We start from the raw sequence: 15,528 nt of genomic DNA on the forward strand, positions 1-15,528 counted from the left end.
TAAGGCGCGAGGACGCGGCTTACGAGGAGGGGGGAGCATGTCACGGAGGTATAAGTGCGTTAGTGTTATAGACCTGACGGGGTAAGTCCTCTTTTGGTCTATACGCTAGCGCCTTCGCCTCTTAAACCCAGGGTCGTGGGTTCGAGTCCCGGCAGGACCGGAAGTGGCTCGAGGAGGCGCAGGATATATCCGTGAGTGGTTTGTGACAATAACACTATGAAAGTTTGACACTGAAAATCACACTGAAAACCATTTTCAGCATTACTCTAGCCATTTCCATTGTTACACTGGGTATTTTCAGTGTGGCTATTGTCAAAGGATATAACAATAGCATTTAAGCCCTAGGATGCTAAATTTATTTACCTTCTGAAGAAAATCTTCACATCCTCCTGAAAATCATCATCAAGTTTGTCCTCCATGTCACCATAATCTATTGAGAAAAGGAAAGAATTAATTATAAAGTGTTCACAGTGGCTCACAAAATGTATATACCATATTTGTCCAAGTATTATTAGCCCCACCCCTTTTTTAGGTGAAAAAATTCTAAAATTGGGGGAGTAGGATTATACAAGAATTTTTTTCAAAAATGTTTTTTTTTTATTTTAATTTTTGGGTTTTTTCTTTTCAGATTTGGAGTGTCCTTAGACCTAGAGCTAAATGCTAGAATCATTTGTGGTTGACCTAAAAAAAAATAATAAATAAACATTTTGTGTCTTCAATATTGTAAATTAATAATTTATATTCATTTCACACTCTATTAATGATTTCAAACTGGATACAAATCCAATGCATTTTGAAATCATTAATAGATTACGAGGTGAACACAAATTATAACTTTGCATATTGAAAACATGTTGCATTTTGCAAAATCAACCATGAATTTCCTTGTCAGTGAGAAGAACAAACCGTATCCTGTATTCATACACTCTTCGATAGCGAGAACCAATCAGAGCAAGCGTTAGAAAAATCCAAACCATGCATTGATTGTGTCTAATTGCACTCCAGCATTACTACTGGCGCAGTGTTTCGTCTTGGCGTTCAGCGTCGCGTAGGATTGATTCATTTTTCGGGCGGGTTGATGCATTTACATTTGGTTCTATTTTCCAATATTTTTAGTGATAATTTTGTTATAAAAAAAGTAAAAATCATGTGTTTTTTTCTTCTCGTGTATGAAATAGGTTAATGAACTTGTATTACTTGTTGCTCGAGAAATTAGACAAAATAATGCACTTGTGCTGATGTTGTGTCTAATGCACTCCCCCTTCGGGGCTCGTGCATTAGACGCATCAACATCAGCGCGTGCATTATTTTGTCCAATTTATCTCCCAACAAGTAATACGCGTTCATTAACCTATAATTACGGCCTAATAATTAAAACTTGCAATTTTTGCTTGTAGAACTGGGCAAGGTATTCCTATTGGGCTAGCTATAGTCCAGTTGAAATTATACATCCCCTATGGAAGACATTACCTTAATCTCCAACACAGGGGGTGTATGTTTTAAATGGAGTCACTCATTCAGGTAACCCCATTTGAAATTCACACTCCCTGTGTAGAAGATTAAGGTCATGTCTTCCATAGGGGGTGTATGGATTTCAGCTGGAATAGCCCAATAAGCCCTCAACTGTAGTAATGTTGATAGAAAGCAAAATTATACTTTTTACGCTACTCAAATTTCACTCACCGGAGCGCTTTCACCGGGTCAACCGGCGTCTTCAGCAGATGTTATTGCTCTGAAGATTTGTTGTTGCTAGTGATATTTGGAACAACCTCCTGACTCCCGGAACCAAGGGGGCGCCACAATATCTTCAAGTTTGATGTCATCTACATCTGTGACGTCATCGGAGGTCTCTCAATAACATCAATAGCAACAACAAATCTTCAGAGCAAGAACATCCGCTGAAGATGCCGGTTGACCTGTTGAAAGTGCTCCGTGAGTGAAATTTGAGTATAATTTTGTTTTCTATTTACGTTTATCGCACGTATGAATACACATCATTATGTAGTAATGTTGTAGAGTATTCCCAGTGCTGCCAACAAAGGGGGAAAGGTCCAGGGGTGCTGTTTCAATTTACACCAGATTCATTGTGGATGGTCATACATACTTACTTTCTAATGACCCAACATCAAATATCTCTTCTACCTTCCCTGGGTGATCTTGGATGTCATAGAAGAATTTGGCAGCATTCACCAAGGCCTGTAAGAATTAAGTAATATATGAAGATATGATTCAATTGCCCCAGGTGGTGGCCGCATTGCATTCTCTAAATTCAGTAAATTTTCATCATCAACCGTGTAATTGAATGGGATTATTTTGAAATTTTAAAACGCTTGAAATATCACAAACAAATAGGCCTATGTTGATAAATAATATAAATACAAGCTAAAACCGTTGGGGTTCGATAATGAACCCCACAAAACTAAACGACTATATTGAAAATGCCATACGGCCGGGCGGTTTCACAAGTTGCCGGCTCGATCATGTCATCCGCCGCCTGAATTGCCCCTTCATGTCAGTAATCACAGCAGCTGAAAGGACTATCCCATTATGCTTTGCGGTGTCATACAAACTGTACACAAAATCATCCCTCTCTTCAACTTTCAATCACTCGCTTAAATCTTTGTTTGAAAAGATATGACACTATCCATAGCTCTCAATATTTAAGCAGCTCTTACTTATGTTTTGTATGCATTTGCTATGGACCAAGCAGATCTACTGCAATGCATGATGGGATACTCCCTTCAGCTGCTGTGGTCAGTAACCATGGACGAAAGAGTTAACAGACCGCATACAACCAGTCAAAGTTCCTGTGTATTGTATGCTGTGAGTTCTCGCATATTCATGAGGGCCGATTGTTCAATCGTGCCTTGTCTAACAATCACGCCAGCATTGCGTGCCTTCGCGTATACGCGATATAGCGACAGAGCATTGCGTGCTTTAGCAATTACGCGTTATACCGTAAAAATAATCCAAAAGTGCGTAGCAGTCTCGCCTGTCGCATTTTATTGAACAATCGGCCCTCATTATCGGGTGATGCTGAGACTTTGACTGATTGTACGCAGTAATATCTCTTTTGTCCATTAAGTGAAGAGCTCTAGGGGCAGAGCCTAGGGCAGTGGCTAGAACAAGATATACAAAAAAAACCACAGCTATTGCTCAATTTAAGGGCTGGGGTATGAAGCGTTTGGACAGTATTTATTTTGGGACATCAGAGCATCAGACATATCGCATTGCACTCTGAACACGAAGAATGTCATTCTGATATCAAATAATTTTGATTTTTTGAAATTCCCAATTTAATACACATTTTATGGCAAATCATTAAAAATTGATATTTTTGATATTTAACAGTACTTGAAGTAAACTTTATAAATCTGATGATTTATACTTAAAAAGTGTATGTAGGTGGGATGAAAAGCCGACGATCAATTGAAAATTTTGACCTTTCAGTATTGAAGATATGGATTTTTTTCCCAAAACACAAAAAAAAATTAGGTCTTTTTGGGAAAAAAATCCATATCTTCAATATGAAAGGTCAAAATTTTCAATTGACCATCCGCTTTTCCTTCCTGCTACATACACTTTAAGAATATATCATTAGATTTATATAATTTACTTCGAGGACTGTTATATATCAAAAATTTGAAAAATATCAAATTTTTATAATTTGTCATAAAATTTGTATTATATTGTGATTTTCAAAAATGAAAATTATTTGATATCAGAAAGACATGCTTCAGATTCGAATGCAATTCGATAGGTCTGAGGTGCTCTCATGTCCCACAAAAAATACTGTCGAAACCCAATAAACGCTCATTTTAGATCCCTTAAGGGGGTACTACACCCATTGATTTTTTTTTGCATTTTTTTGCATTTTGTGAAGAAATTACAAAAAAAAACTGGACAAAGTGGTATGCAAAATGAAGGGGCAAATCTTCTCGTTTTATTGGTGGCATCGGTATCAATGTAGCTTACATGCTTTTGAAGATAGAAGCCAAAAGGAGGTACATCACTGATGATTTAAATTCACTTCATTTTGGAAAGCTTACTATCAACGAATTTCGTTAAAATTTTGGATATGTGTTGCTAACACATTAGGGAAATAATGTTGATATGTAAAATGGGAATAAGTGGTCCCTGATTTCTTTTATGACTTCATGAACTTGGTGCTCCACAACTATCAAAAAAACGAACCGGTTAAAATGCTTCTATTTTCAATGTCGAGCTATATTTTGTATTTTGAACTTGCAACACTATGTCACTGAAACTTAATTAAGCCATAGGTAACAGGTTACCACAACCACACTACAGCAATGTTGAAAAAGATTGTATTTTTTGTCACCTATACCACCATATTAGGTAGTTTTCCGTAAGCTTCATTTTTGTGATTTTGGTAACTATTTTATATTTATTTGCCCAATCCAACTCAACTAGGCAATCTAAATTGTACTCACCATTTACATCCCAAGGTATTTTAGCATATCCACCTCACACATTTCCATTATATATCCAGTAACAGACAAAATATCAAAATTGATGCCTCATTATGACATGTATGATATCACAGACTATCACATGTATTCAAAATTGATGCCTGAATTTGACCAGAACCAATTGACCTATAACCTGACCTTTGATGACCTTATAGCCTTTTTTAATCTCTTTTCCTAACAACATATTATAGAAGATACATACATGGTGTAGTGTTAATTGTCTATGTGGAAGAGATTATTTAGGCCTATTTAATTTATTCAGTGTTATAATCAGTGAGTATATTTCTATAGATAGTATAACAAAGGATTTAATGTATTCTATTCATGTATTCTACTTGGACATGTTCAATAGAATATATTATGGTTTGTTATGAAACATACATCTCAGTTACCAGGATACAGTAAACAACAAAATATATAGGGCTAAAATGATTTTCTAAAATGGTCTAATACCACTTTGTATGTAGAGATATTTTATAAATTCAGGACATGAGATGATGAACATATAAATATACTTTATAAATTTGCAATAAAAAAAAGAAGATGGGTACTGATGAAAATCAGGGTATTAAATCGCCTTAAGCAATTATTTTTGATAAAATTTGTGAAATATGCCTTTTTCATCTGAATTTTTACACATTATTCCATTTGCTCACTATATCATTTTCAATTTCCTTTGTGAGTAGACCTGAGATGTCATCACTGGACGTCACCTCGATACGCAAATCGTTACTGCGCACTTCACAGCTTTGAAATGCACAGTAGGGATGTTCACTAAACGATGTGCGTATCGGCGTGACATCAACTGTCGCAAAGGCTTATGGGATTTATCGAAAAAGAAAATTCCAGTTGAAATCCATACACCGCCCAGGCGGCGGATGACATGATTGAGCCGACAACTCGTGAAACCGCCCGGCCGTATGGCATTTTCCATATACTAGGTTAGTTTTGTGGGGTTCATTATCGAACCCCAGCGGTTTTAGCTTGTATTTATATTATTTATCAACATAGGCCTATTTGTTTGGGATATTTCAAGCGTTTTAAAATTTCAAAATAATCCCATTCAATTACACGGTTGACGATGAAAATTTACTGAATTTATGGACTGCACGTCATACACCACCTGACACCGCCTATGAATTACATGACCTTAATCTTCCACAGGGGGTGTAGATTCAAATGGAGTCACCCATCCAGGTAACCCCATTTGAAATTCACACTCCCTGTGTGGGAGATTAAGGTCATGTCTTCCATAGGGGGTGTATGAATTTCAACTGGAATAGTCCATTTAAGAACAGACGACACTGAATGGGAGACTCCATTTGAAATTCACACTCCCTGTGTGGGAGATTAAGGTCATGTCTTCCACAGGGGGTGTATGAATTTCAACTGGAATAGTCCATTCTAAAAAGGTTGAGAATGACTTCTCTAATATTTTTGCTACAAATCAAATCATATCGATCCATCAATATAGACTTTATTTCCATAAATCAAATTACATATCACGAGTAAAAAGACACCAAAAATTTCACTATTTTTGAAGAAAATATTTGACCAATTCAACCAAATATAGTTGATAACAGTCTTTTTTTTTTTTTTTTAAGTAAAATGCTAGAGTTAACAATAGCCCATGAGAATGACACAAGTCAAGAACTTATATAGGCACCTATGCACTATAAAAGACAACCACATGGGCCAGTCAGTGGTTCACAGCAGCTTAGGAACCACAAGAGTGAAGGAGTACAGTAAAGCATCAGACAGACACAAGTAATAAGATGCTTATAGTGCATGAAGGATGGTGCACCATTGTCAGATATGTCTCTGACCACTCCATCTGGTAGGCTATTGCTATGTCCGGTATATTCATCAATCTTCCGTGTGAATTTAGCAATATTCGGACTGAAACTGACAAAGCTAAAACATACATACAACATATATCCCTATTTATAGTAAGATACAAGACAACAGTGATTGTGCAAGAGCAATCCAGTGGCCTTAATGAGGCTAGCAGCGACTGCCCTTGGGCTATTCCAGTTGAATCCATACACCCCCTATGGAAGACATGACTTTAATCTTCCACACAGGGGGTATGAATTTCAAATGGGGCTACCTGAATGGGTGACTCCAGTTGAAATCCATACACCCCTATGGAAGACATGACATTAATCTTCCACACAGGGAGTGTGAATTTCAAATGGGGTTACCTGAATGGGTGAATCCATATGAAATCTACACCCCCTGTGTGGATGATTATGGTTATGTCTTCCATAGGGTGTATGGATTTCAGTTGGAATAGCCCTTTTTGAACTAATCATACCTTGAAATAGAGAGGATCATCATTGCTACAATTGTCTTTTGCAAACTCTAGAGCCTCTTCATAGTATCGCTGAGCAGACATGATGGAGAAAGTCTCCTCTTTATGTGCCTTTTGGAGTAAGTCTTGCACAGTTTCTTCAGGGGAGATCTGAAAAAGGAAGGGAACAAAATTTAGGTTTTCCCCAATGAGGTAGAATCAAAGAGTACCAACTCTGCCACGTTTGCGTGTCGCTCATGGAGGCGGATTACTTCGCTATTCGCCCAGCAAACGATCCAAAGTGGGTGCTTGTTCACGTTCTGTATGTAACATGTTGTTCAAAAACACGATCCAAGCACTGTGTAGACAAACCTTAGTAACAAAAGATGCAAATTTGTTGTTCAATTTCGGCCCTCTCTCGATGAATGCAGGAGGTACGTTATCTACCCTCCATGATGAGCACCAAACCAAGATGGTGGACTTACATGTAGCATTACATATGGTACAATTTTGAGTCAGTAAACTTTAGTATCTTTGGTTTGTCCACATGTATAGGTCTATGTATTTATACTTACTTCCAGGGTCTGTGATTGTCCAGGAGGACTCTTGGTTGGTTCCCATCCCATATAGGTATGTGTATCAATACTTACTTCTAGGGTCTGTGGTTGTCCAGGAGGACTCTTGGTTGGTTCCCATCCCATGTGGGTATGTATATTATCAATACTTACTTCTAGGGTCTGTGGTTGTCCAGGAGGACTCTTGGTTGGTTCCCATCCCATGTGGGTATGTATATTATCAATACTTACTTCTAGGGTCTGTGGTTGTCCAGAAGGACTCTTGGTTGGTTCCCATCCCATATAGGTATGTGTATCAATACTTACTTCTAGGGTCTGTGGTTGTCCAGGAGGACTCTTCATTGGTTCCCATCCCATGTGGGTATGTATATTATCAATACTTACTTCCAGGGTCTGTGGCTGTCCAGGAGGACTCTTCGTTGGTTCCCATCCCATGTGGGTATGTATATTATCAATACTTACTTCTAGGGTCTGTGGTGGTCCAGGAGGACTCTTCATTGGTTCCCATCCCATGTGGGTATGTATATTATCAATACTTACTTCTAGGGTCTGTGGTTGTCCAGGAGGACTCTTGGTTGGTTCCCATCCCATGTAGGTGTGTGTATCAATACTTACTTCTAGGGTCAGTGGTTGTCCAGGAGGACTCTTGGTTGGTTCCCATCCCATGTAGGTATGTGTATCAATACTTACTTCTAGGGTCTGTGGTTGTCCAGGAGGACTCTTGGTTGGTTCCCATCCCATGTAGGTATGTGTATCAATACTTACTTCTAGGGTCTGTGGTTGTCCAGGAGGACTCTTGGTTGGTTCCCATCCCATGTGGGTATGTATATTATCAATACTTACTTCTAGGGTCTGTGGTTGTCCAGGAGGACTCTTGGTTGGTTCCCATCCCATATAGGTATGTGTATCAATACTTACTTCTAGGGTCTGTGGTTGTCCAGGAGGACTCTTGGTTGGTTCCCATCCCATGTAGGTGTGTGTATCAATACTTACTTCTAGGGTCCGTGGTTGTCCAGGAGGACTCTTGGTTGGTTCCCATCCCATGTAGGTGTGTGTATCAATACTTACTTCTAGGGTCTGTGGTTGTCCAGGAGGACTCTTCGTTGGTTCCCATCCCATGTGGGTATGTATATTATCAATACTTACTTCTAGGGTCTGTGGTTGTCCAGGAGGACTCTTCGTTGGTTCCCATCCCATATAGGTATGTGTATCAATACTTACTTCTAGGGTCTGTGGTTGTCCAGGAGGACTCTTGGTTGGTTCCCATCCCATGTAGGTATGTGTATCAATACTTACTTCTAGGGTCTGTGGTTGTCCAGGAGGACTCTTGGTTGGTTCCCATCCCATATAGGTATGTGTATCAATACTTACTTCTAGGGTCTGTGGTTGTCCAGGAGGACTCTTCGTTGGTTCCCATCCCATGTGGGTATATGTATTTAGAGAATAAGCGATAGGAATTTTTATTTTGCCTATCCTCTACCGTGTGATAGGCGACAGGCAGGTCCAATATTTTGAGTAGTGGATGCCGCGCAGCCGGTATCCACTACGATAAAAATATTGGACCTGCCTGTCGCTCATCATAGGTAGAGGATAGGCAAAATAAAAATTCCTATCGCTTATTCTCATTCAGTTAAATATTATTTTAATAACTGTAAACAATTTTTTTAAAGTAAAAACTAAGTTACCGTCATAAAAACTCCCCTCATTATAAAATGAACGAAACTGGTTTACAACTTCACGTATTCTCATTTTATGCAGTACTGCTAGCGCGCTTTTGCGTATTCCGCACTAGTCTACGCATCCAGCGCGATACATACGCCGCATCTCTACACGCGTGTTACGCATTATCCAGACGCATGATGACGTGGGGTCGCTCTCACGGCCTGATAGACGGCACCGAAATCATGCGATTGTCTAATCAGAAATGTGTCTACGAACTAGACCACTCCCACTGACTAAGAAATTATCAATACTTACTTCTAGGGTCAGTGGTTGTCCAGGAGGACTCTTGGTTGGTTCCCATCCCATATAGGTATGTGTATCAATACTTACTTCTAGGGTCTGTGGTTGTCCAGGAGGACTCTTGGTTGGTTCCCATCCCATATAGGTATGTGTATCAATACTTACTTCTAGGGTCTGTGGTTGTCCAGGAGGACTCTTCGTTGGTTCCCATCCCATATAGGTATGTGTATCAATACTTACTTCTAGGGTCTGTGGTTGTCCAGGAGGACTCTTCGTTGGTTCCCATCCCATGTAGGTATGTGTATCAATACTTACTTCTAGGGTCTGTGGTTGTCCAGGAGGACTCTTCGTTGGTTCCCATCCCATGTAGGAGTGTGTATCAATACTTACTTCTAGGGTCTGTGGTTGTCCAGGAGGACTCTTCGTTGGTTCCCATCCCATGTAGGGGTGTGTATCAATACTTACTTCTAGGGTCTGTGGTTGTCCAGGAGGACTCTTCGTTGGTTCCCATCCCATGTAGGAGTGTGTATCAATACTTACTTCTAGGGTCTGTGGTTGTCCAGGAGGACTCTTGGTTGGTTCCCATCCCATGTGGGTATGTATATTATCAATACTTACTTCTAGGGTATGTGGTTGTCCAGGAGGACTCTTTGTTGGTTCCCATCCCATATAGGTATGTGCATCAATACTTACTTCTAGGGTCTGTGGTTGTCCAGGAGGACTCTTGGTTGGTTCCCATCCCATATAAGTCAATGTATCAATCTCTTCTTTTCTCAGCAGCTCTTCTATGTCTACTGCTTTCATCTCCTTTTTGTCTTCGTCCTTCATAAATAACAATAAGAGTATGATAATAATGAAAACTATTATTATAGACAGTTTGTATTCTTTGGAGCATTTGCTTGATGATGAAAGCACTCATATGGCAACATGCAATGTGCTATTCCAGTTGAAATCTCTACACCCACTATGGAAGACATGACCTTAATCTCCCATACAGGGAGTGTGAATTTCAAATGGAGTTACCTGAATGAGTGACTCCATTTGAAATCGACACCCCCTGTATTTGAGATTAAGGTCATGCCTTCCGTGGGGAGGGGGGATCTCAACTGGAATAGCCCAATGATATTGTAAAATCAGGCTTTTGCATGCCCAATTGATACACCACAGTTACATGCACACCAAGTTTTCTTATGGCCAGTTAGTGAGTGGCCTATAGCAGAGTTACTACAGAGCTACTCCAAGCTGGAGTAGCTCTGCAGTATCTTCAGAACCACTGCATAGCTATTCCACTATAGAGTACCGAAGTGATGACGTCACAAGAAACTTTTTTTGCATTTCAGCGTTTTGAATACCATGTATCAGTGGAGCATGATGAAAAATATCCACAGTCCAAATTTGGTGGGAATCGGATCATGAGGGCCCGAGATATGGTCGCATGAATACCTAATTAGTGTAAATTGGCCTGGTTCCAAACAGTTATGAGACCAGGCCAATTTAGAGGGCGCAACACTAAATCACTCCGCATTTTATGTAACAACAAAATTCGGCTAATATAGTCCATAGTGAATATGAGATTGCAGCGACCATATCTACCGACATGTTCACTTTAAATCACTCAATATCGGCTCATATGAATTCGACAAGTGTCTTTAATGATAACATGCAGATAAAAACTGAACAATTGATCTCAAAAGCAATTCTCTGTGGCGGATTAAGAGAAAACCCGATTTTGAAATGTGAGTGGTGAGTTTAGCATATTTTTAGCTCTTTTTTTTTGCACCGAAAATTAAGAAAAAAGTCAATGGTCATCGATATATGCCGACAAAAGTTTTGGAATCTAGAGAAACAGAGCTTTAATTTGATACCAAATTTATTTTGCCAAGTATTGCAGGGACGCCAGAAATGGCGCTTGAAGTAGGCGAAATCACACGTTATCCTATGGGACGCTGAATTAGTGCTGCTCCCCCTTGTAACGGCCGTCATTATGAACGCGTTCCTTTTACATTCTTGGCAAGCAAAATAAGAGACGCGCTTCACAAAATGTGTTCTATTTCCATCATGATGATAAACAAGTATTACAAAAAGTCATCCTCATGAAAAATTATTGGAAAAAACACTTTATTGGCCGAGTAGGCGCCTTCAAAGTCAAGAAATGCATCCAAAAATCCTCAAAAAGGTTCATAAATGGATTTTAAGGTTAATAGACATTATTAATCTGCATGAAGCCGTTTTGCTGAATATTCAGTAGGCCTACTCAAAAAGATCGCAATTGTTACTACTGGAAGGGGGGTATTTATACTTGAGACTCAGTAATAAATGATTTCCAAAAAAAATGGCAACACTGATAATCTAGAAAAGAAATTAATCTTGGTTCAAAGACGTGCTCAAATTGTCGTCTGTCACTAATTTTGTGAGTTTTGTATAAACTTTCGCATATTGGAGGAAAAGTCGAAATATTCGATTTTCGGCATTTCGGCACTGATCTTTAAAACATCATTTCTCTTGAACGGAATGTCATGAGAGCCATGAAATCTTCGGTGTTGAGCTTCAAATTTTCTCTAGTTTACTTAATGAGTAATAAATGTGGATTTTGAAAACTTTTAACACCTTATAAGAGGCGCAACACTAAATCACTCCGCATTTTATGTAACAACGAAATTCGCTAATATAGTCCATAGTGAATATGAGATTGCAGCGACCATATCTACCGACATGTTCACTTTAAATCACTCAATATCGGCTCATATGAATTCGACAAGTGTCTTTAATGATAACATGCAGATAAAAACTGAACAATTGATCTCAAAAGCAATTCTCTGTGGCGGATTAAGAGAAAACCCGATTTTGAAATGTGAGTGGTGAGTTTAGCATATTTTTAGCTCTTTTTTTTTGCACCGCAAATTAGCGAAAAAAGTCAATGGTCATCGATATATGCCGACAAAAGTTTTGGAATCTAGAGAAACAGAGCTTTAATTTGATACCAAATTTATTTTGCCAAGTATTGCAGGGACGCCAGAAATGGCGCTTGAAGTAGGCGAAATCACACGTTATCCTATGGGGCGCTGAATTAGTGCTGCGCCCCTTGTAACGGCCGTCATTATGAACGCGTTCCTTTTACATTCTTCGCAAGCAAAATAAGAGACGCGCTTCACAAAATGTGTTCTATTTCCATCATGATGATAAACAAATATTACAAAAAGTCATCCTCATGAAAAATTATTGGAAAAAACACTTTATTGGCCGAGTAGGCGCCTTCAAAGTCAAGAAATGCGCCCAAAATCCTCAAAAGGTTCATAAATGGATTTTAAGGTTAATAGACATTGTTAATCTGCATGAAGCCGTTTTGCTGAATATTCGGTAGGCCTACGCAAAAAGTCCGTAATTGTTACTACTGGAAGGGGGGCGTATTTATACTTGAGACTCAGTAATAAATGATTTCCAAAAAAATGGCAACACTGATAATCTAGAAAAGAAATTAATCTTGGTTCAAAGGCGTTGCTCAAATTGTCGTCTGTCACTAATTTTGTGAGTTTTGTATAAACTTTGATATTGGAGGAAAAGTCGAAATAGTCGATTTTCGGCATTTCGGCACTGATCTTTAAAACATCATTTCTCTTGAACGGAATGTCGCAGAGACATGAAATCTTCGGTGTTGAGCTTCAAATTTTCTCTAGTTTACTTAATGAGTAATAAATGTGGATTTTGAAAACTTTTAACACCTTATAAGAGGGCGCAACACTAAATCACTCCGCATTTTATGTAACAACGAAATTGCTAATATAGTCCATAGTGAATATGAGATTGCAGCGACCATATCTACCGACATGTTCACTTTAAATCACTCAATATCGGCTCATATGAATTCGACAAGTGTCTTTAATGATAACATGCAGATAAAAACTGAACAATTGATCTCAAAAGCAATTCTCTGTGGCGGATTAAGAGAAAACCCGATTTTGAAATGTGAGTGGTGAGTTTAGTATATTTTTAGCTCTTTTTTTTTTTGCACCGCAAATTAGCGAAAAAAAGTCAATGGTCATCGATATATGCCGACAAAAGTTTTGGAATCTAGAGAAACAGAGCTTTAATTTGATACCAAATTTATTTTGCCAAGTATTGCGGGGACGCCAGAAATGGCGCTTGAAGTAGGCCGAAATCACACGTTATCCTATAGGGCGCTGAATTAGTGCTGCGCCCCCTTGTAACGGCCGTCATTATGAACGCGTTCCTTTTACATTCTTCGCGCAAAATAAGAGACGCGCGCTTCACAAAATGTGTTCTATTTCCATCATGATGATAAACAAATATTACAAAAAGTCATCCTCATGAAAAATTATTGGAAAAAACACTTTATTGGCCGAGTAGGCGCCTTCAAAGTCAAGAAATGCGTCCAAAAATCCTCAAAAAGGTTCATAAATGGATTTTAAGGTTAATAGACATTATTAATCTGCATGAAGCCGTTTTGCTGAATATTCAGTAGGCCTACTCAAAATATCGCAATTGTTACTACTGGAACGGGGGGGTGGGGTTATTTATACTTGAGACTCAGTAATAAATGATTTCCAAAAAAAATGGCAACACTGATAATCTAGAAAAGAAATTAATCTTGGTTCAAAGCGTGCTCAAATTGTCGTCTGTCACTAATTTTGTGAGTTTTGTATAAGCTTTCGCATATTGGAGGAAAAGTCGACATATTCGATTTTCGGCATTTCGGCACTGATCTTTAAAACATCATTTCTCTTGAACGGAATGTCGCAGAGCCATGAAATCTTCGGTGTTGAGCTTCAAATTTTCTCTAGTTTACTTAATGAGTAATAAATGTGGATTTTGAAAACTTTTAACACCTTATAAGAGGGCGCAACACTAAATCACTCCGCATTTTATGTAACAACGAAATTCGGCTAATATAGTCCATAGTGAATATGAGATTGCAGCGACCATATCTACCGACATGTTCACTTTAAATCACTCAATATCGGCTCATATGAATTGACAAGTGTCTTTAATGATAACATGCAGATAAAAACTGAACAATTGATCTCAAAAGCAATTCTCTGTGGCGGATTAAGAGAAAACCCGATTTTGAAATGTGAGTGGTGAGTTTAGCATATTTTTAGCTCTTTTTTTTTTCCTCAAATTAGCGAAAAAAAGTCAATGGTCATCGATATATGCCGACAAAAGTTTTGGAATCTAGAGAAACAGAGCTTTAATTTGATACCAAATTTATTTTGCCAAGTATTGCAGGGACGCCAGAAATGGCGCTTGAAGTAGGCCGAAATCACACGTTATCCTATGGGGCGCTGAATTAGTGCTGCGCCCCCTTTACACTGATTTCAATGGGGCTAATTAGGTATTCATGCAGCCAGATCTCGGGCCCTCATGATCCGATTCCCACCAAATTTGGACTGTGGATGTTTTTCATCCTGTTCTCATGAAAATGCTGAAATGCAAAAAAAAAAATTTTATGACGTCACACTTCGGTACTCTATGCAGTAGCTCATAGTGGAATAGCTGTAACTCTGCTATGGGCCACCCACTAACTGGCCATAAGAATATAGTTGTGTATTACAAGAACTGGTGCCACCATCGGCATATTGTGATAAAAATTTTGTTTGCAAATACAACCAATAATGTGATTGCAACATACAGCTTTAAAATAGGATATATTCCTCCCAGCAGAGGTCAGGCTCATGGTAGACAATTAAGAAACAATGCCAATCTCTCCCAACTCCGTGCCTGTACTGACAGGTTTGCTAGGAGTCCAGTTCCTTACTTTGTTAGGCTGCTAAACAGCAACCCATCCTAATCATGGTTCATCCCTTGCATTGCTTTGCTGTGGATCCTGTTTCTCTTTGGCTGCCATGAGTTCTGACCTCATTTGTTGTTTATATTTATTTATTATGTTGTTATATATATATTGCTTTTCTCATTGTTGTTTTTTGCTTATACTTTGTGTACAATAATGTAATTCGGCCTCCGGGCCGCGATTTTGTGCCAATAAAATCATATCAAAATCATATCATATCATATATTCACAAGTTTTGTAGCTCAAATGTCAAAATGTCCAAAATTAGACTTAATTGGAACAGATCACAATAAATGTAACCTGCTACCACGAAATGAGCATAAAGTCGCAAGTTGCTATTTTCAAGACATCCTGGCTACGTATACTGCGTTGATATTCTTTGTTTCACACACACCTGTT

General features: G+C 38.6%; 1 protein-coding gene across 1 annotated transcript in view; it reads right to left on the minus strand.

Moving 5' to 3' along the window:
• The window catches only part of LOC140140688 (protein mono-ADP-ribosyltransferase PARP4-like), a 77,152-nt gene that overhangs the window by 1,554 nt on the left and 60,070 nt on the right, over positions 1 to 15,528 (minus strand). The window contains exons 22-25 of the mRNA XM_072162446.1: positions 10,017 to 10,145; positions 6,811 to 6,957; positions 2,109 to 2,196; positions 364 to 430 (exon numbers count right to left, since the gene is read on the minus strand). Coding sequence (XP_072018547.1) covers positions 364 to 430; positions 2,109 to 2,196; positions 6,811 to 6,957; positions 10,017 to 10,145 — 431 coding nt within the window. The remainder of the gene's footprint in view (positions 1 to 363; positions 431 to 2,108; positions 2,197 to 6,810; positions 6,958 to 10,016; positions 10,146 to 15,528) is intronic.

This window comes from Amphiura filiformis, chromosome 19, assembly GCF_039555335.1.
Source record: "Amphiura filiformis chromosome 19, Afil_fr2py, whole genome shotgun sequence".
Classification (NCBI taxonomy): Eukaryota; Metazoa; Echinodermata; class Ophiuroidea; order Amphilepidida; family Amphiuridae; genus Amphiura; species Amphiura filiformis.